General features: G+C 39.9%; 3 protein-coding genes across 3 annotated transcripts; 2 read left to right on the top strand and 1 right to left on the bottom strand.

Annotated features, from left to right (window-relative positions):
• Positions 1-88: 88 nt before the first annotated feature.
• LOC114867362 (annexin A1-like) lies at positions 89-4,111 on the top strand. Its single transcript, XM_029169981.3, has 11 exons — positions 89-429; positions 625-733; positions 818-912; positions 1,123-1,236; positions 1,318-1,408; positions 1,619-1,755; positions 1,911-2,004; positions 2,458-2,553; positions 2,903-2,961; positions 3,471-3,593; positions 3,699-4,111. The coding sequence occupies exons 1-11, from the start codon at positions 361-363 to the stop codon at positions 3,753-3,755; spliced, it is 1,044 nt and encodes a 347-aa protein (XP_029025814.1). The 5' UTR covers positions 89-360; the 3' UTR covers positions 3,756-4,111.
• A 1,052-nt stretch (positions 4,112-5,163) lies between these two features.
• Positions 5,164-10,957, top strand: slc30a5 (solute carrier family 30 member 5). Its single transcript, XM_029169593.3, has 16 exons — positions 5,164-5,682; positions 5,994-6,116; positions 6,256-6,322; positions 6,410-6,495; positions 6,625-6,712; positions 6,797-6,884; positions 6,990-7,066; positions 7,183-7,353; positions 7,476-7,764; positions 8,103-8,311; positions 8,647-8,804; positions 8,897-9,026; positions 9,370-9,619; positions 9,694-9,920; positions 10,307-10,435; positions 10,697-10,957. Exons 1-16 carry the CDS (start codon positions 5,612-5,614, stop codon positions 10,865-10,867), a joined length of 2,334 nt encoding a protein of 777 aa, XP_029025426.1. The 5' UTR covers positions 5,164-5,611; the 3' UTR covers positions 10,868-10,957.
• Positions 10,958-11,264: 307 nt separating this feature from the next.
• LOC114867164 (MAM domain-containing protein 2-like) lies at positions 11,265-19,919 on the bottom strand. Its single transcript, XM_029169594.3, has 14 exons — positions 19,698-19,919; positions 19,454-19,564; positions 17,081-17,364; positions 15,808-15,892; positions 15,480-15,617; positions 14,952-15,220; positions 14,634-14,727; positions 14,323-14,469; positions 13,820-14,079; positions 13,462-13,558; positions 13,136-13,303; positions 12,293-12,546; positions 11,685-11,769; positions 11,265-11,561 (listed from the first exon to the last, which is right to left on the bottom strand). Exons 1-14 carry the CDS (start codon positions 19,726-19,728, stop codon positions 11,515-11,517), a joined length of 2,070 nt encoding a protein of 689 aa, XP_029025427.1. The 5' UTR covers positions 19,729-19,919; the 3' UTR covers positions 11,265-11,514.

The raw sequence follows: 19,919 nt of genomic DNA, 5'->3' as shown, positions 1-19,919 counted from the left end.
CAGCTCGAGCTGGAAGTGAAATAAAACAACCACACATTGTTTCAGGTGAGTAGTTAGGTGTGTTGCAAGTCTTAACTCACCAATCCAGTTAGAAAAAAAACCTCACTGGGTCCTTGCAGGAATGTCGTTTGGAGAGATGGTGCACAATTGGCTGATCCTCTGTAGAATCAAATGGGTGGAGGCTCTGCACAGTGAGTTAAATACCAGCTCAGCCATAGACACAGACTGGGTGTGAGTTCTGTCTGCTGTGGGTTTTTAAACTTAGATTTTTTTTTTCTTTTTAAACTTTTTCTTTTTTTTTTACCTTTTTCCAGTTTCTCAATTTTATTTCTGACGTTATTTTTTTCCATCTGTGTGAAAATGTCTTTCTTTGGAAAGTTCTTCAACAACATCATCCGTAACAGAGATGCCAAAGATGACACCCCCCAAGTGAGTACCAAGTAACCTGTGGAGTCAGTCACACTGTAGGCTGCTGTGTTTTGGTTTTCAGAGTTCACCTCTGTGTGGATCCTGGCAGCTCTACTTCCTGTCACTCCAAGTGTCAAATTATTAAAAAGAAAACTGTCTACAGTCCTCGTGGTTTGATTGTCAGAAGCCAACGTCTGTTGACATGTGTAATCACAGGTTACGGTTGTGAAGCAGAAGCCTCCATATTATGGAACAGTTACTCCATATCCAAACTTCAATGCCAGCAGTGATGCATCTGTTCTTAAGAGTGCGATTGAAAGTAAAGGTGTGTCTGCTTAAAACTCACCATCTTCATACATTTGTTATGGAAAAGTCGCATGTCTAGTAATCTGCTGGTTATCTGTCGCAGGAGTGGACGAGGACGTGATCAGCGCCATCCTGGTGAAGAGGAGCAATGATCAGAGGCAGAAGATCAAAGTGGTTTATGAAGCATCAGCTGGGAAGGTGAGTATTTAAAAAAGGTCCATTTTCTCTTATTGTCTTCTAACACTCCCACAATGCACTGCTTGCCATTTTTGACATAAGAAAAATTACTGTTGCACTTCCCAGATAGTTATCATTGATGTCTCAATATGACAATGATCATCCAGTGCCTCATTATTTACTGCTCACTATATAGATCAACAGTAACCAGTCTGACTTTTTGTGTTGCAGACACTAGAGGCAGCTCTAAAGAAAGCTCTCAAGTCCCACTATGAAGACATCTGTCTAGGTCTGCTCATGACACCAGCTCAGTTCGATGCCCACCTGTTCAGGAAAGCTACACATGTAAATATCACTAAGTATCCAAACGTCAGCGCAGGTTTCATCCTTTGTTGTACCACCTGATGAACCAATCCCTTTCCCCAGGGTTTGGGCACACATGAGCATATCCTGGTGGAGATTTTGGCCACCAGATCAAACCAGGAGATTCAAGAAATGAAAAGGGTTTTCAAAGAAGGTTGGGCCTGTTTCAGTGCAGTTGTTCTTTTGCTTGTTCTGACTTCCTTAAAAGCTAAAGTACTGTATGTAGCTGACACTGATTGATCTCCAGCTAAGCAGCATAACCACTAGTTTGTATTGTAGTCACCCAACTGCTGTACAGCCACTGCAGTCATTCATTCTTTCTTTACACTCCCGTGAGCTATTCTTCTCTTCCTCGCTCCCTCAGAATACAAAAAGGACCTGGAGGATGTTATCAAAAGTGAGACCAGTGGTGACTTCACCAAAGCTCTTCTAGCCATGTTGAAAGCAAACAGAGATGAGAGCACTGATGTTGACATGGCTCTGGCTCAAAAGGACGCAAAGGTCAATGCAGGAGAATTAACTCGTAAAAACTGAAACTTAAATCTATTCATATGTTTATTATTGTCACCAAATCAGAAACAAAACATCAGGTTTGACATCTGAGCAATGCAGCTTATATACTGTTAACATAGTGCTCCTATATTGTCTCTCTGTAGACTCTGTTTGAGGCAGGGGAGCATTGCAAAGGAACGAACGTGGAAGCCTTCATCGACATCCTGACTACACGGAGCAAGCCTCAGCTGTCTAAGAGTGAGTGATTAAAAAGTGGAAATTTTTCATGTTGTTACAGTGGGTTTGACTCATCTAACCCAAAACAGCCAAAACCTGTATTTTAAAGTGGACAAACAGGTACTACATACATTTGTCAGGTGTGGAACACACAACAATGTAGGAGTGACTTAAAGGAAAGTTGCACCAATGATCTGCTCATTGTAAGCTAATATCTATATATAAATAAAAAAAGCACATGTACTAACAACCTTACAAAATGTGTGAAACAGCATCCACTATATATATTTAAATTTATTTTTACTCATGTTGTCTTGATAAAGCGGCTGACTTTAAGCTCAGCTACTTACAAATTATGGTTGTTGCAAAAGTTCCTTTTGCAACATACAAGAGTTTTTTTGTTCTTCTAAGGGTTTGTGTTAAAACTATAACATCATATTTACCTTTAAATACTGCTGTCTGCCTGCCTACTAGCATTCCAGGAATATGCCAGGATAGGAAACAACACGTTACCTAAAGCCTTGCAACTGGAGCTGAAGGGCGATATTGAAGATTGTCTCATTGACATTGGTAAGAGTGATGTCACCTCATAAACTATAGTATGATTTCTATGAAGCAGTGAAACAGAGTTCTTTGCATATTTGGAGTACAGTAAATGCAATCATCAAGTTTAAATCATGTGAATAAAATTGATCTAGATTAGATTATTTACAGTTTTTTATAACATTTCAACTCGTGAATATGAAATATTTTAGAAAACAATGTTTAAGTCTATAATGCTGAAAGTTTGTTTTACTTACATAACTATAGTTTTGTTGGCAAACCATTCTACAACATGAATACAAGACAAGAGCATCTGGACTCTGCCTGATGTTTACATTTTTTATTATGCTTGTGCGTTTGTTTCTTCCATGTTCAGTGAAATGTGCCTGGAATACACCAGCCTTCTTTGCTGAAAAGCTCCACCATGCCATGAAGGTGACGAGCTTTTACTTCTACCACTCTAAAATCATTTTTCATTGTCCTTAAATAACTTGGCTATAACTTAATCATTAACCGGAATGTTTAAATATTTTAAAGATTTGCATTTTATAGTGCTGTCTAGCAGTCTAGGTTTGAAAATGATCCCCTGTCTCCCCTAAATCTGTACATGCAATTCATTACAAATGGTGACCTGAGCAACAACACAATAAATATTTTACTGTATAATATTAATTTTGTAATATTGTAACAATATTTATTCACATCCATACTCAAAAATTATTTTTTATACCAATTTCCTCACAGAAAATATCTACTGTACATCTAGTGACACTTTTAAAGTGTACATATATAAACACTTTACTTAATACTTTTAAGACATGGTTGAGTTTAGAAAGACTCTGGATGACGAGTTCGTTATACAAACAAAAAAACCCATTGACACTATTTTTTATAGTGTCAATGGGTATTTATATTTATAGTGTTTATTTCTTCTAACCTGCCAGCGTCTGGGAACAAATGAGGACACACTGACCAGAGTGTTGGTGAGCCGCTCAGAGGTCGACCTGAAGAAAATCATAGACGAATATCAAGGCATGTTTAGTATTAGCCTGCATGATCACATAAAGGTAAGATGACAAGGCTTGTGTTTTCCAGTAGTATATGTTTTTCACTACCTGCCTAGAAATCCAAAACTGAATTACAGCAAATCACAACTTCATCTTGTTTTACAGAAAGAGACTAGTGGACATTATGGGAAGATTCTGCTTGCACTGCTTGGAAGCAACTGAAATTCTTTGGAGATTTTTTGGCAAAAGTTTAAAAGATATACAGGCATTAGGCTTAAGGACAAAAAGATAAAGGGAGAATATAGACTATACCTCAAAACCCTTATTCTTTGATTTGTGTCTTTATTGTGTCACATTTGTAGTTTGAGTTTCGATTTGGGCATTTTATTTTGAAAAGTTAATTTTCTATTTGTCTTTGCCCCTATATTTGGACATTGTTTTCCTGTGTTTTTTTTTTACCTGTGCCACTTTCTCCCATTTATATTTAAGCCATCAGTTAACTCCAGTAATTCATGGGATTGTCATTGATTGACTTCTGCTTTTCACCTTGTGCTAATAAACAACTCTCCTCCATACAAGGTCTCTAAGCTTTGTCTTCTTCACCAGCCTCTGTTTCAAACCTGCCATTCATCCAATTCCCAGGGTCCATCCTCTTACCCTTTTCTCTTTATAATTGAATCATATTTACTAATTCATCACTACCGGTAATTAGTTTTGTCTTACTGTGTGGTTATTGACTGAGATGCTAGTTGTCGTCTCTCCTAGTAATGCACTTTATCTTCTATTGAGAACATGCAGTACAGACCAAAAGTTTGGACACATTTTTTCTTTATTTTAATGATTATGAAAATTGTAGATTCACACTGAGGGCACCAAGATTATGAATTAACACACGTAGAATTAAATACATAACAAAAGTGTGAAACAATTGAAAATATGTCAAATTCTAGCCCCCTTTTGCTTTGATTACTGCTTTGCACACTCTTGGCATTCTCTTGAACCTCTTGAACAATTTTCATAGTCATAAAAATAAAAAAAACAACTCTTTGAATAAGATGGTGTGTCCAGACTTTTGGTCTGTACTGTATATACGAACGTATATACATATATACATATATACATAGAATGCCACATTATTAAATCATATTTTATTTGTTCAAATGAAACTGCCAGACTTGGTTCAGTGAGTCTATTTTTTGCAGTACACAAAACATTTCTAGAGCATTATTATTCCACATTCACTTAAGACTTAGTGAGAAATATATCACTTATTTTTTAATGGATGCCTGGGGGGGACAGAGATAAATTTGAATAATAAACAAGTTTGAATTTTTTTTTTTTTTGCACATAGTAATTAAAATGATTACAGTCTAGATTCACTGACTAGAGTCACGTCATCTGTAGTAACTTAAGTAATGACACTACACATAGGGTTTATATTAAGATATTCTGTGATTCCTATATTACACATATAGTTATAGTAGCCTTTATTTATGCTTTCTTATTTGCAGAACGTGTTCACAATGCGGCTGTATATTAGAAAACCTTTGCGAAGTTTCCTAGCAATTGTCGTGGGCTGCGCAGAACTTTCCTCTGCGCAGCAGCAATACTCACGAATACACGCACGTGACGTGGAATATTTATCGTGTCCGGAAGTACTGTGGCTTTTTTGTGAATCTTGGTTTAGGTTACCTTTCCTCTAAAGGGTCTTGTTGTTATTTTTCTACAGCTTTAGCAAAATAACGTTAATAATGTAGCTTTAACGACACAAATACGTGTACTTTTTGTCGTATAACCTAAACGAAGGACGTGTCGCAGCTAGAAACTGGAAAAAAAATACTATGTAGAATGCTAGCTAGCTAACAGGCTAACCAGTTTGCCTTGTGTATGTAGGTCTATACGTTTACAGTTTGTCTATATGAAAGAAAAATGACTAAGGCTCAAATGAAATCTGTTCAAACCATTCGGTGGTGAATGGTCTACAGTTTAATTTCTACATACAGCAGCATTGATGTCGGAGTCATGGGACACATAAGTAGTATAACTGGACTCTAACTGGTCACATTCAAGTCTTAAAAATGGAAGATAAATACAGCAGCAACGTCCTCTCAGGGAGACAGCTGGGCATGGTCGAAGTGCCCAATTCCAGGTGAGGTTTTGTTGTTTAGCTTATTGTTGTTTATATTTTGCCATGATTTCGGTTTACTCAATCCAGACAGGTCACAGCTACAAAGTATTTTATTAAGATCACAGGAGAACAGAATTAATTTGTGCTTTGTCTTAATCTAATGCAATAGCAGCTTTATTATTGTGATAGTTAGTTTGCATTGTTGTTTAGTTAGACAAAACAACAAATGCAAAAACTACCAAAGGATGTGTAAATTGTATTGTTGGTGTTAGACTTGTTTCTGTACCCTCCTTGAGTTCTAAGATATTGTTCATTGTCTTTTTTTCCTTTAGGTTAACCAGATACATAGTTTTTCTGGTCATCTCAAAAATCCTGAAGGCTCTGGGGATCTTTGAATCATACGATATCCTAAAAGTTGTTCACATTGTTCAGTTTATCTTCATATTAAAATTTGGGTGAGTTCCATTCATCTTCTTATTTGCTGAGGTTTAATTGCAAACATAATGTTGAACTTTCCAATGTATGTGTCATTATAACTTTCAATATTTGTTTATGTTGAGGGCAAGAACATGCTAAAGATTATTTGTCTTTTAGGAGTGCAGTGATTCTACTTTTCTTTCAAAAGCCTTTTTCCTCTGGCAAAGTCATCTCAAAAAGACAGGTTTGTTGGAGTTTTTTTCAGTTTGTAAGTAGTTCATCAAGTGTCACTGCCTTAAGAATAATTTGTCATTTGTTTTTGTTTTTGCAGTGGATAAAGTTACTAAAGCATGCTGCTTTCAGCTGTGTCATATCACTTCTGGGTTTTTTTGGTCTTACTCTCTGTGGGCCTCTCAGGTAATCCAAGTTTGTTATTAATCACTTAGTAAGTTAGTCCTATGAATTAAGTGTGGGTATTTGTAAATCTGTGTAGGTTGCAGTGTTCTGAGCAGCGTATAATTAAGAATTCCCTTGTGTCTTTCACAGGACGTTGTTGCTTTTTGAACACAGTGATATGGTGGTCATTGCTCTCCTTGGTGTCCTGTTCACGAGTTCAGGCGGGGGGCCCTCTAAGGTAAGAGGCCAGTCATTCACATAATTACTTTAAAGTCTGGCACTTCTGTGTCCTGTGTTTTGATTTTTTTTATTCTCTGCACAGACCAGAGGGGCTGCATTCTTTATCATTGCTGTGATCTGCTTGCTCCTATTTGACAACGATGATCTAATGGCAAAGATGGCAGAGCACCGTATCCTTAATTCCATTATAGAACAGCACTTTTGTTTTCAATGTTTGATTTTCCTCATAGTATCTGTTTGTCTGTTTACTTGTTATTTCCTTGACTTCTTACCAGCTGAGGGACATCATGACAGTGCCCTTACTCATTGTATTCACACTACCATTGCATTTTTAGGAGTTGCAGACCACAAAGTAAGTAGATTCTGTAACCTCTTGTGTTTATATTTGCCTTAAATAAAGCACTGTGAACCACCTGTTTGTTTTCCAAGTACTTTTGAGCACTTGCCATTTTACATTCTTCTTTTCAGGGTGGCGTGGTATTGCTCGTGGCCTCCCTTTGTCTGAAAGTTGGCTTTCACACAGCCTCCAGAAAGTTATCAGTTGAAATTGGTGGTGCTAAACGCCTGTATGCCCTTGACAACTTGGTTTCTGCTGTAGTACTTCTGCCCTGGGTCATAGTGTTGTCTGCAACCACAGAAGTAAGTGCCTACATCATGTAACAATGAAAATGTACAGTACAATTACAAGTGTTGTGCTAATTTTTTTGTGTAACTCTCCACAACCTCTTTGCTGACTTCTGTTTTATCTGTCTCCACACCAGAGCAAAGTTGAATCTTGGTCATCACTCATCCTTCCTTTTGGAATGATCATCTTTTCTGTGATGATCCTGGAATTTTATGTTGACGCCATATGTACCACAAAGATGGAGGCACCAAGGTGTGCCTGGTATGGAGCCATTGCTCTCTTCCTCAGCGCCCTGCTGCTGGCTAACTTCTGGACACATCCACTGACTGACCAGCTGCGCTCCATGAGCAAACCGCCCCAGCAGGTCAGCACGGAGCACGTGCTCTCTGGAGGGGTGCTAGTCAGTGCTGTCTTCTTTATGATGTGTAAGTAAAAGATGGAAGACACAGGAGAAGTTAAATGTGAATGCACTATCAAACTAAAATAAAAAAAAGGTTTGGATGAGGTAATCACATAAACACATGCACATTATTACACTGGGATTTGGGTCCAGTGCGAGTTAGTATTTAACCAAAAACCAGAAAGAGATGAAAAAATGCTATTGTATGTTGTAAGTTTGCTATTGTAGTATACAACATTTGAAGAAATTAAACCATGATATTAGCCTTAGTAACAATTAATTAAACCTCATTAGGTTAACTCAAAGGCATTTATTTTTTATCACTGATTTCTCATGGTTTCTCTACTCTTTCTCCCTTTGTAGCGTCCAGTATTCTTTCGTCTCCCTTAAAGAAAGGTCAGAAGGGTACTTTGGTTGGCTACTCACCTGAAGGGACTCCTCTTTACAACTTCATGGGGGATGCCCTGCAGCACACGTCACAGTCACTCCCACGGTTCATTAAAGAATCGCTAAAACAGATTCTTGAGGAATATGACTCCAGACAAATCTTCTATTTTCTGTGTCTTAATCTGGTAAGTCCTATGCGAGTAATCAAAAAACAAAACTACTCAAGGTAATGAATTTAATTTAGGGACTAGCTCAGTGAAAGAACAATACCTAATGTTTCTTTTCTTTGTACAGACTTTGTACAGACTAAAGTTATTATTTCAGAGTAAGCATGTGAACTAGGAAGCATGCAGAGAAAGAACCTGACTGGGCAGTCGAGCACAGGTTTAAACATAGTGCAGGCTACAACATTGTGAGGAGGAGGTTTTGAAACTGCTAGTTGTATCTAGTTTGTTAGTTAGATTGAAGAACAGCATATTTTGTTTGTTTTGTAAGAAGTTTTTTTTTGTTCTTGTTTTAGGCTTTTACCTTTGTGGAGTTGTTTTATGGGGTTTGGACCAACAGTCTTGGTCTGATCTCTGACGGGTTCCACATGCTGTTTGACTGCTCTGCTTTAGTCCTTGGCCTGTTTGCTGCCCTCATGACTCGCTGGAAAGCAACCAGGATCTTTTCATACGGGTAGAGTGTCTAATAAAATACTTTTTAAAATACTAGTCTGAATTACTGGCATTAAATAGATTTAGAAATTTAGATTTTTTTTTTTTTTGCAGGTTTGGCCGTGTTGAAATACTTTCTGGATTCATCAATGGCCTGTTCTTAATGGTGATAGCGTTCTTTGTCTTTGTGGAGTCGGTCACCCGTCTGGTAGATCCTCCTAACATAAACACAGACATGCTGACTGTGAGTAAACTGCTTCTTCCATTTTTGGAGGTTGTGATACTGAAAGTGAATTTGCCCCATCTTGGTTTGATTTAGCAATAAAAATTATGATGTGAAGACATTTGTACAAAGTGAAAATAGATTCTTGAAAGTAGCATATTAGACACAAATTGCCTTATGACGCACAGCACTTAAATGTGTTAAAGCCAGAGTCAAACTGAACTAATATATTTTTTTTAAATGTCTAAATAATAACATTTCCTTTTTAATTTTTAGAAAACTCATATTTTATTTAAAGATTATTTATCCACTGCCTAGATATATGTTCATATGAACTCCACATTTTGTCTTCCTTGTGTTCCAGCCGGTGTCTGTGGGAGGATTACTGGTCAACCTGGTGGGTATCTGTGCTTTTAGTCACGCACACTCACATGGTGGCAAAAGCTGCTCATCACATGATCATGGCCACTCACATCATGGCCATTCTCACAGCGAGCACAGCCACGGAGGTCATGGCCACTCCCACGGGAGTCATGCACATGGAGGACATGGGCATAGCTCTCACGGGCACTCCCACAGCTCAGGGGGTGGCGGCATGAACGCTAACATGAGAGGTGCGTGGTTGGGGAAATACAGAGTAAAAAGGAACTGGTAGCAATATATGCTCATGTCTCTGTTTCCCTTCCAGGTGTTTTCCTCCATGTCCTGGCTGACACGTTGGGCAGCGTAGGCGTGATCATTTCCACTATCCTCATTCGTCAGTTCGGCTGGTTGATTGCTGACCCCATTTGCTCCCTTTTTATTGCTACACTCATTTTTCTCAGCGTCATCCCTTTGCTGAAGGATGCCTGTGAGGTGCTTCTGCTACGGACTCCCCCAGAACATGAAAAGAACCTGAACAGAGCCCTGGAGAAGGTTAGATGGCCACTTGGCAATGAAGAGCCACTAGAAAATCTGGGTTCCATATCTATGATTGTGTACAATTTGTTAAATACACATTTACAGCTTTCATTTCAGTATGTGATGCATTTTACATCCACCATGGAAATTATTTTTAATTCAGATTAGCCTCTTTGCAAGATCACTCAAAAAATACCTTTGTAGTTTTTTTTGCAGATTTGCTATTGGATGTTTTAACAGTTTTGCAGGTCTTTTTCCAATTATATTTCACTTCACATGACAGTCAAATCTCTTAAAACAATCAAAAAACTGATGTTACCTTAATGTCTGTTGCAGCATTTACTGTCACTATTGTTGCATGGTTAAAAACTAGTTTTTATCTAGTATAATTTTTGTTTCAGATTGAGAAGATTGAGGGAGTGTTGTCCTATCGAGATCCTCATTTCTGGAGACATTCAGCCAACATGATTGCAGGGACGATCCATCTTCAGATTATGTCTGATATGGTGGAGCAGAGGATTATACAGCAGGTTTGTACTTTTACTGCAGGGTCTGTATCTCTGGACTTAACATGATTTTACCAGCTGACAACAAGTATATATATTCATAACAGACATAAAATTCTGTTCAATAGCAGGTTTTCTAATCTACAAAATTTAAAAGTCAGAGATTGCACTGGCATTTTACGAAACAGCCATCAATAAACAAACTTATTGTATTCTCAATTTCAGCTTTGCTGCACAAACAGACATTTTCTATTAGTGAGTGACTATTATTCCTCTAATTTGTAGGTAACGTCCATTTTGAAAGATGCCGGGGTGAATAATCTGTCAGTCCAAGTGGAGAAGGAAGCGTACTTCCAGCACATGTCTGGACTCAGCACCGGATTTAATGAAGTTTTAGCCATGACGCAACAAATGGAGTCAATGAAATATCTGAACGACGGGACATGTATCATGTAACGCCCACTGGTGGGATACCACGTAACTTCAGTAATTGTTTTTAATTGAAATGCACACTATGTGGTTTGAATAAATCTGAATATATTGTTTCATGGCCTTTTTTAATGTTTTGGCTTTTGGGCAGAACAAAACAAAGGTTTTTCTTTTTTATACTGAATTATGGAAGTGAGGGCACCAGCCTGGTGGGACTTTAAGCAGGAAGGACAACTTAAAAGAAAAAGTCGCCTACTACTGTGAAGTCCTTTACAAAAGAGTGTCAGGAGAGTGTGGCTGGAACTCTGGAATGTCTGAGGTGGCCCAAGTAAGATTCATGGCAGTTCATTCTGTCAGTCTCAAACTTTTGCATTATTGTTACCTCGAGGTATTGAAATGTTAGGATGGGAAATAAACAAAGCAATTACTCTAAATAATCTTGCTTTATTTAAGAAATGAGCATTAATCTAATGCATATAAACAAAGAAAAACAGTTTATCTCTGGTGCTACAGAGCTGAGAGAAGTGCTTACTATAAAGGATATGCAATGCTCCATGGGAACTTTACCCATTTCTACATATTTTACTCTATACAGGAGTCAAGAGTTGACAGCAGTTTGAGCGTCTAAAATGTGCAAAAATTGAGTTTCATGCATCGTTCTCAGCTCTTGTGTTCTACTCAATCTCGTTGGAGGTTCCCACAGTGGCCCTGATCTCCATTTCTGAGAAAGAAACAAAATTGGTAGCTGTTGCATATAAAAACATTTATAATGTCCTTTGTGTCTCTGTATGTTGGATACGCACAGATAAAACTGAATGCATTTTAAATTAATTTCATAGTTCACCTGGACATTGTCCACTTTCCAGGGTAATATCATCAATGGCTATGTCACTCCTTATGGATGAACCCCTTGTTGCTTTAAACACAATCTAGGTCAGTGAAAGAAAGACAAATAATGGGTGCAAAATACCTTGTTTGTTAAGTTATTTTGCTTAAACAAGATATAATCTTGATCGTATTATTTGCTACTGGCTTTAATAAATTTTAGAATACAGGTGCATCTACTTAAATTAGAATATCAACAATACCAATAACACCCTCCATGATGAGGGCAAGCCACAAAGATAGACAGATGCTAAAGAAGCTGGCTAATTTATTGAGACACACCTGTATGTGTTATGTTTCATCTGTAGGTGGCACTAGAGGGTGCAGTGTATACATTTTTGCAGTGTTTCTTGAATATGACCTACATGTCTTGTGCTTAAACTGAGCAAGACCTACATGTATAGGTCTTAATGCCAGTCTCTACTGAGACTAAGGTAAGAACTTTCATATTTAGATTAGTATTAACCATAAATTGCAGTTTTGCAGCAATAAAAGTTACATTGTCTTGTCTCTGAGGTATAGGCCAGTAGCTAGGATTGTGTCTGAGTGTCTGAGTTGTGCTCTTGCCTGATGCTGGCTGTCACACTGATACTCCACTCTGGCCCTTAGCCATGCGATGCTCTGCTCGCCACTCTGTTGCCACAGCAACGTGTCCTCTTTGTCCTTGTCGAGGTGAACGCTAAGTTGGCCTGTGCCTGAACCGTACATGTGGTAGTAGAAGCCCAGACACCGAGGTCCCCTGGAGCCTCTCAGGGGGCGGGACAGCAGCCGGATGCTCTGACCGGGCAGCAGAGGTGATGCTTCCATGTGCAGGTAGTAGCCTGTCAGTCAAAGTCATCAGGTTTGTCTGTGCACATCTGTCAAATTCACATTTCCATACTCACTCACTGTCCTATGAGGTGAGAGGTTGGGTTCACCCTGAACAGGTCACCAGTCCCTCACAGGATCATATACAAACAAAAGACCACTTTCTGTGGCAGTTTTGTCCTTCTGTTTGTCTTGTCTGCTTTGTGTGATGTCACATCCTTGTTTTCTTTCTGGTTTCACCTACACCTGCTGCCATATTCCTGCACCGCAGTGTGTTTTTGTCTGTTAATATTATTCTACATTCCCTACGTAGCTACTGTTAGTTTCACCTTGTTTGTGTTTGTCTTTTACATTATTAGCCGCTGTCTTTCTTCCTCTTTTACATTGTGTAACACTTTTATATTCACACCTATGGACAATTTAGAGCCTCCATTGAATCTGACTGCATGTGTTTGGACAGTAGGAGGAAGTAGAGTAGGCTTCTCACATGTTGCCTAAAAAGCACCTGGATTTTAATAATTTTCAAATGCTGGTGTGCATCAAAACATGCAAGCAGAGTATTTATTAAGGACACTTCCTTGTGCTGAAGTGGGAGACCCTCACCAAGTCCAATGGTGTGGTCTCCTGTGGGCCCTGTGTAGGAGGTTGGGGTGGGTCCTCTCCTCCTTTCCCAGTCTACATCATCTCTCTCTTTGTCCTGAATATACCCACACAGGCCTGTTTCAAAGTCACAGTGTCCCGAGAGAGATGATGACAGTACACCTGCAACAGCTAAAAAAAACATACTGTCTGTGACTCGAAAATTAAATTGGAATCAGCACCACTTCATTTTAACTGAATCATTTTGTATCTAATAACATGCTCTTGTCACATGACAGTTGAGTTTCAACCTTATATATTTCACAGATTTATCAAATAAAAGCTGTTACCTGCTGTCAGCTGGCAGTCTCCAAGGTTCACAGTGATGTCATCCAGAGCTACAGAGCCACATTCCCAGAAGCTCCTGCAGCTGCTGACAAAAACCACCTGCACAATAAAAGCGAAGTGTGAGCTGCAGCGTCCTCACCAGTTCCACTGTTTCTGAGCCTGTCAAATTCTGAGAAAGGTTGTTTTGAATTAGCTCATGTGTAAAGTGAGAAAAAAAGGTCCACTGTAAGGAAAGACTGGACCTCCTGGCATCTGGATCAACAAACACAGACCAAATGAGACCACTGATACCACCTTTTTTTCCTCCACACTAACACTGATGATCACTGACGTTCATAATCGTGCTTTAGCCTTTATGACCTTGGCAGGTTGTGATGTTTGAAAGGTGACGTCTTCTGCAATCCAGATTCCTCTGGACTTCTCCCCCTGAGTCCAGATCTTCTCCTGGCTGCTGCTCTGCTGCAGATACACAGACAGAGCCTGGTCCTTCTGGTTGAAACCCCTCAAGGAGAAGTAAAATCTCAGGCAGTACTTCATGTTTCCAGACAGAGTTGGACCGATCAGGCGACTAACGTAGCCGGAGTGTGGTCTCAGCTGAGAGTTAGCCATCAGGAAAGATCCTGTAGGCACAAGGCAGCTTTAAGGTTCTAGGAAAAGCTTTTCTCCCCATTATCCATCACTACCAGCAAAATCTACATTTTAACAGTGCACTGCTAGCTCTGGCTAAAGGCTTATCAGACTTTTCTCAGTGTGCATTTTGGAGCTAGACAGGTAGTAAACAGTGGGTGTAACATGATGAAATATGCAGAATCATCTAATGTTCTATGTCTTAAGAATGTTTTAGCAGAAAAAAAGATTCCCACCTGAACCTGTGGTGTGGTCTCCATTTCTGAAAATGTTGGGCCTCACAGACACTCTCCTCCATGAGGAGCCTGTCACCTGGTCTTGAGTGTAGAGGCAGAGGCCTGACTCAAAGTCGCAGTTGGCAATGGAGGGGTCAAAGATCGGCTCTGAGAAACAAGCATATGGAAACGAGGTTAAAGTGAATAAAAACTTTCAGGTCAGGTTGTTGATTTTGAATTTGATGGCTGTTTTAGCTGTTAATACTGTAGGTCTTAGTTCAGTTTCTGTTTTTTTTTTTAAGACAAACAATGGAAGACTAGCTGCAGCTCACCCGTGTCTCTGCTGCAAAACTCTGGAGAGAACGAAATGTCATCAAGGACAACTTGTCCTCCTCTTTGACTGTTAAATGCCACTTCAAAGACAACCTGCGAAGAAACAGACAACAGACCAAACAGACCTGTCCTGGCAAAGCTTCATGTAAAAACAAAGAAAAACAAACTTAGACTTTTTTTAAAATTATTCTCTTTATATTTTCCATTGCACAAAGTGATGATTGAAAGTGATTGACGGATGATAAAAGTAAATTAAAATTACAGTAGCATCAGCACAGAGGATCCATTCAATACTGACTTGTGTTGTTCGCACCAACCTGTACAGAGTATGGTGCCTTCAGGTCCACCTGCACAGGTGTCCAGTCTGCGGGCGTCTGACTGTGGCTTTCCGAGCCTGCCTTCCACAGCTCCTGGTACTGACCCAAACTGTCCCGAGCGAAAACAGTGAACATGTTCCCTTCTTCCTCACTTCGTTTGTACTGAAAACTCAGGCAGCCGGATATGGGTACCGTTGTCATGGGAGACACCAACTTGGCCACCTCTTTGAACGTCCTGGCATAGATGGAGTCCACGTACATGAAGTGACCTGAGCGAGAGCTCAGATATGAGCCAGGCTGTGGTTCAGTGACACTGGCTTTATGAAATCAGATTAGTCTTTATGTCTGGATTCAGCAAGCACCGATTTGGTGCAGGTCATATTCGTTAACTCTATGAACTGTTTACTTCTATCTGGTAGTAAACAATGTAGGCAACAGCGACGAGACTAGATAAAGAAGCAGATAAAGAAGCTTTTGTATGGATATAATCTCATTATTGTGTAATATTATGAAGAAATCCTCCCTCACCAGTCTTGTTGCTGACTCTGTGATCATGTACTATGTCGTTCTGCAGGAACTGGAGCCCTCCTCCCCCCACGTACCAGTTTACATTGGCATTCCACTGGTTGCTGTATGCACACAGGTGCGACTCCTCAAAATCACACTCTGGACACAGAAGTTAGAGATCAGCTAAAGCCCCACCAGTGTGGGTTTGGGTGCAATTGAGCAGACTTGTAAATTTGTAATGTACAAAATATGTAGCACCTAATGTTCTTCATCCAAGGGTGCATGTGTGGATTAATTTTACCCTGTGATAAGGTAGATGTGTGAATGACATACACATGAAGTCACCCACCAAGGCAGTATCCAGGGCTGATGTGGATCTCAAAAATGGCCACACTGCTCCCGGCCCTCCGTCCAGGTTTACCTTCGAGTACAATCTAATCAACAGCACATGTTCAGTAACACCCCGCAATCAGTGCTTTAAAGCGCCAAAACGATGACATCACTGGAGGCGATCGAATGAAGGGTCAGGTTGAGTGCAGGCATGAAAGTGAAAAGCTTTTCTGTGCAGCTGTGCTGTACAGATGAAGAAACACTTGAGGTCAGGGTTTGAATGTGTCAGTATGTGTGTGTTGGAACTAGTGTGATGTCTGTATGTTTTATGAACAAGGAGTACCAGAAATTAAAAGGTCATTCTTAGGTCAGCTTTTTTATTTTATAATATCTATATTATAGATATTTTTGTTCTTCTCCAGCTATTGTTAATGTTATGTTATGTTAATGTTATGTTTAATTGTGGGGAGGTGAGGTAAAGTGGACTGAAACATCAGGCATTATTAGCTGAGCAGCCATACCTCCCTACCCGACCCTCATTTATTTTTCTTTCCTGGTCTGGACTTAAACATTTATGTGATGAGGGGCCCAGACAGAGCACAGACCAGACTTACAGTATCATGTAGGTCTCAGCTCTGTCAGCCTCAATTCTGCCTCTGTACAAAATATAAGCCTACTCTGCTCTCTCCCCTACACAGTGCATGTATGTATGGTGCATGTGTGGCGTGTGCCTGCGTGCGTGCATGCGTGCGTGCGTGCGTGTGTGCGTGCGTGCGTGCGTGCGTGCGTGCGTGTGTGTGTGTGTGTTTTAGATCTTTATGTGTCTTCTTAACCTATATCCGTCTCCCTTTTAATTAACAGCATGGACTGTTTTCTGCAACTCTGCTGTTTTTAACTACTGGACTCAGCAGCTGCATTAGCTACTCATAAACTTTGATTACTTTGTAAAATTAGTCAAATTGTCTGCACCATAATTCACAGAAAGTACCAAAACAAGTTTACAATAATTAAGAAATTATGGATTCAGTCTTGGTCACCATGAAACCTTCCCAAGTCTCTGATGATTTTGCTAATTCATTTTCTTTTCTCTCATAACAATATCATTTTGTTTCTGCAAACATTTTAAGTAGTTAATCCTAGTGACGTTATCTTCTTTGTTTGTGTTTCTGTTTGGTCTGTTTCTGATTTACCATAAATTCATTCTGCATTGGTCCAAATCATTTATTCTGTCCAGCCTAATGTAACTGTTCTACACATTTTAAAAATATGTACATTCTTAGAAGGTATTTTACCCTGTAAGGCTCCGTGTTGTTGGGCAGGTCCATGCTTGAGATGACCCAGCTTTCGGAGGGTGTTTGGCTGCTCCACAGTGGCTTGTCGACGCTCTTCGCCTCTGTGCGCTGCAGGATGTCCAAACTTCCTGACCCAGTGATCTGATAGACGAGCCTGAGGCAGCTCCACTCACTTTGCTCCAGTACTGAACTCAGCAGAACCCCTGTGACTTCTCTCTGTGACTCATCATGCATGTCATCAGTCTGGTTATCGGTTGATGCTGATTCCACCATAACAAATCGGCCTGAAACAAAGGTCATTTAGAAAACTTAAATACTGAACAACAAATAAAGAAGTTTAGGTTCACTCACCTAATTATTGAATTGTTTTTATATTTAGCCATTGGTTTTCACTTATTTAATACAGTATAAAACTTTGGTCCTAATTTCATCCTAATTGTCAATGTTTGCAGCAAATATTTATTAACTGGAGAATAGTTGAAGTAAACAAGTCAGTTTTCGGAAATGTGGTTGTATAGAAGAGGAAAAGTATCATTTTGACCAGGCTTTGTCCACTGGTGAATCATTACTGAACACTTAACATGTCCTGGTAGTGGAAACCTTTAAGAGCAGCTCTAATGATTGTTGTTGTAGAAATTTCCCAATAAATAATAATGGGGAGAGCAAATGAAAAGATTGATGTTTATCATGCACATCAACAAACCAAACCCAGCTGCGGAGATCCGAACATACACCATGAAGGTGTCAAGAGATCACACAATCCTCAAGCTGCTTCTACCTTTTGTCTTTTCTATTGACAGGGTGGAATGTCTCACTCTGGTCCAATCAAATTGCATATCACCACGTCACCTCAGAAGCCATAACAATGTTTTCCACTACCATCTGTACGCTAGAAGGAGCAATGAAAGCCAAAACACAAAGAGGGAAACAGCTCCTCGGCCTTGGTTTGGGAGCCAGATAGAAGCCAGTTTCAGGGAGGGCCAGGCAGAGACAACCGGAGAGCAGGGAAATGTCAAATATATAAAACCGATGTACGGCAAGACAGAAGGGATTAATTGCGAACAATCTTCAGTTACGTTGTCATTGTGTGTTTTTTTTTTAACTTATTATACTTGGTTATAAATTATAAAACAAAGCGTCCTCCTCTGGCTCGACCACTAAAAATGAATGAAGTCAGACACTGCATCCGGTTCTGTGCCAGAATGAAATTCCTCTGATTTGGTGCCACATACAGTTAAATGCAACCATGACAGTAAGTCCCAGCTTCTGTTCTGCTTCGAGGGCCTGTGCCTTCTCCACCCCGGCTGTCATTTATTATTTGTCCCTATGGAATGTCCTGCTGCCTCAGGGCTGTTATTGCCTGACTCATTCTCATTCAAACACACACAGATTCACCTCACCTGCAAACGTTTATGGTGTGTACACAGAGCGGTACACATTCACACTAAAATGCTCTTAAATCAATAATGTTGAAATTCTGCTAATATGGTCCAAAAATACAAATATTTTTGACATGATTTTGTTTTTGTCAGAGTTTCAGCTGTGAGCACAGACCACCAGTACACCAGCAACAGCTACACTGATCTCACTAACTCCAGCAAGGACTAGAAACAGGAAAATAAAAAGTAGTTGACGTATCTCAGAAGGAAAAGAGACAGTGAGACAAGTTGCTACAGACAAGAACCCGGTTTAGGGGTCTGCATGGAAACAGTAACTACTGTGGAAAATCGGACATTCTTTCTCTTCTGATTTCTGTTTATTGCTCAGATATGGCAATTCAATTTAACTCAGTACAGGTATTAGATTAAAGGTGTTTATGTTTAAGATAATGGGTTATTCTTCTTGTATAGTACAACAAGTGCATTCTTCTCAATATCAACATTATGATCCAGGTTAAGCGGCGACTTGTCTCAGGGAAGAACCCTGGTCTGAACACAGTGACACCTTCTGGACGTTCACACATAATCCTGGCTAAGTGTAAGCACATCTGTCAAACTTACTCAGCTTTTGTGTGTTCTTAATTGTTTATTAGATCACCGCACCCAGCACAGGAGTGTTAGACATGCAATAAAGACTAAGTGACCAACTTCATTCCTTTGCTGACTTCGCCATGAATGGACATGGGGAGAACTTGGATACTGGTTTGTGCACCACTCAACCCACATCAGCGACAGTACCAAACCAATGAGAATGCCTGAATGTGTTATTTCACTGACTCCAGATGTTCAGATGAATATGCTGACATCAATGCAGACCAGATGGGTACAGTATCTTTTTGTCAGTGTAGGACCACAACATCAGTGCTAAACCTGTAATACCTTCCTTCAAATGAGTCAAACTGCTATCTATGCTCAGATCAACAGTGTCAAGTACCATCCTCATGTAGAGTCCAGCGTGTATAGTCTGCATCTGAAGTGTATCCACAGGTGCTGGACTCAAAGGTGCAGGAACCTGGCAACATCTGATTGTGCGCTTGGATGATGCCTTTGAATGCAGAGAGGGAAAAAGAGAGGAGACGTTAGAACGAGGGCAAGAATGAATCATAGCAGCTGGCATTAATGGAAACATGCCCTCATTCACCAGTACTGGCACAAGTGCTAAGAAGGATTGTACTTACCAGCAAGAGTCAAGAGGTAGAATGGAAGCATTGCAGCTCTGGACCTCAGAGAAAGCAAGCGCAAACTTCTCACCCAAAGTTTGAAAAGTACAAGACGCTGCTTGTTTTAAAAACTCTTCCAATGTGATCTGCCTCAGTGTCTCTCCAGCTCACAAACTGGCAGCACACTGCAGATTCTCCACTGGGAAGTGCGCCTGGACAACAGAGCGGGGAGGTGGAGAA

The sequence above is a fragment of the Betta splendens genome, chromosome 12, assembly GCF_900634795.4.
Source record: "Betta splendens chromosome 12, fBetSpl5.4, whole genome shotgun sequence".
Lineage (NCBI taxonomy): Eukaryota > Metazoa > Chordata > Actinopteri > Anabantiformes > Osphronemidae > Betta > Betta splendens.
Note: the sequence above shows the minus strand (reverse complement) of the source record. Positions and strands in the feature narration are given on the sequence as shown.

Excerpts from the sequence above, each read along its gene's own strand:
- slc30a5 (XM_029169593.3), top strand. The coding sequence starts at position 5,612 with ATGGAAGATAAATACAGCAGCAACGTCCTCTCAGGGAGACAGCTGGGC. Across the intron at positions 9,027-9,369 it reads TAAACACAGACATGCTGACT|CCGGTGTCTGTGGGAGGATT; the intron begins GTGAGTAAACTG and ends CTTGTGTTCCAG. Across the intron at positions 9,620-9,693 it reads CATGAACGCTAACATGAGAG|GTGTTTTCCTCCATGTCCTG; the intron begins GTGCGTGGTTGG and ends TTTCCCTTCCAG.
- LOC114867164 (XM_029169594.3), bottom strand. The coding sequence starts at position 19,728 with ATGCTTCCATTCTACCTCTTGACTCTTGCTG. Across the intron at positions 13,559-13,819 it reads AAACATCACAACCTGCCAAG|GTGGTTTTTGTCAGCAGCTG; the intron begins GTCATAAAGGCT and ends TTTATTGTGCAG. Across the intron at positions 11,562-11,684 it reads GGAAAGTGGACAATGTCCAG|AAATGGAGATCAGGGCCACT; the intron begins GTGAACTATGAA and ends TTTCTTTCTCAG.
- LOC114867362 (XM_029169981.3), top strand. The coding sequence starts at position 361 with ATGTCTTTCTTTGGAAAGTTCTTCAACAACATCATCCGTAACAGAGAT. Across the intron at positions 430-624 it reads CCAAAGATGACACCCCCCAA|GTTACGGTTGTGAAGCAGAA; the intron begins GTGAGTACCAAG and ends GTGTAATCACAG. Across the intron at positions 1,756-1,910 it reads TGGCTCAAAAGGACGCAAAG|ACTCTGTTTGAGGCAGGGGA; the intron begins GTCAATGCAGGA and ends GTCTCTCTGTAG.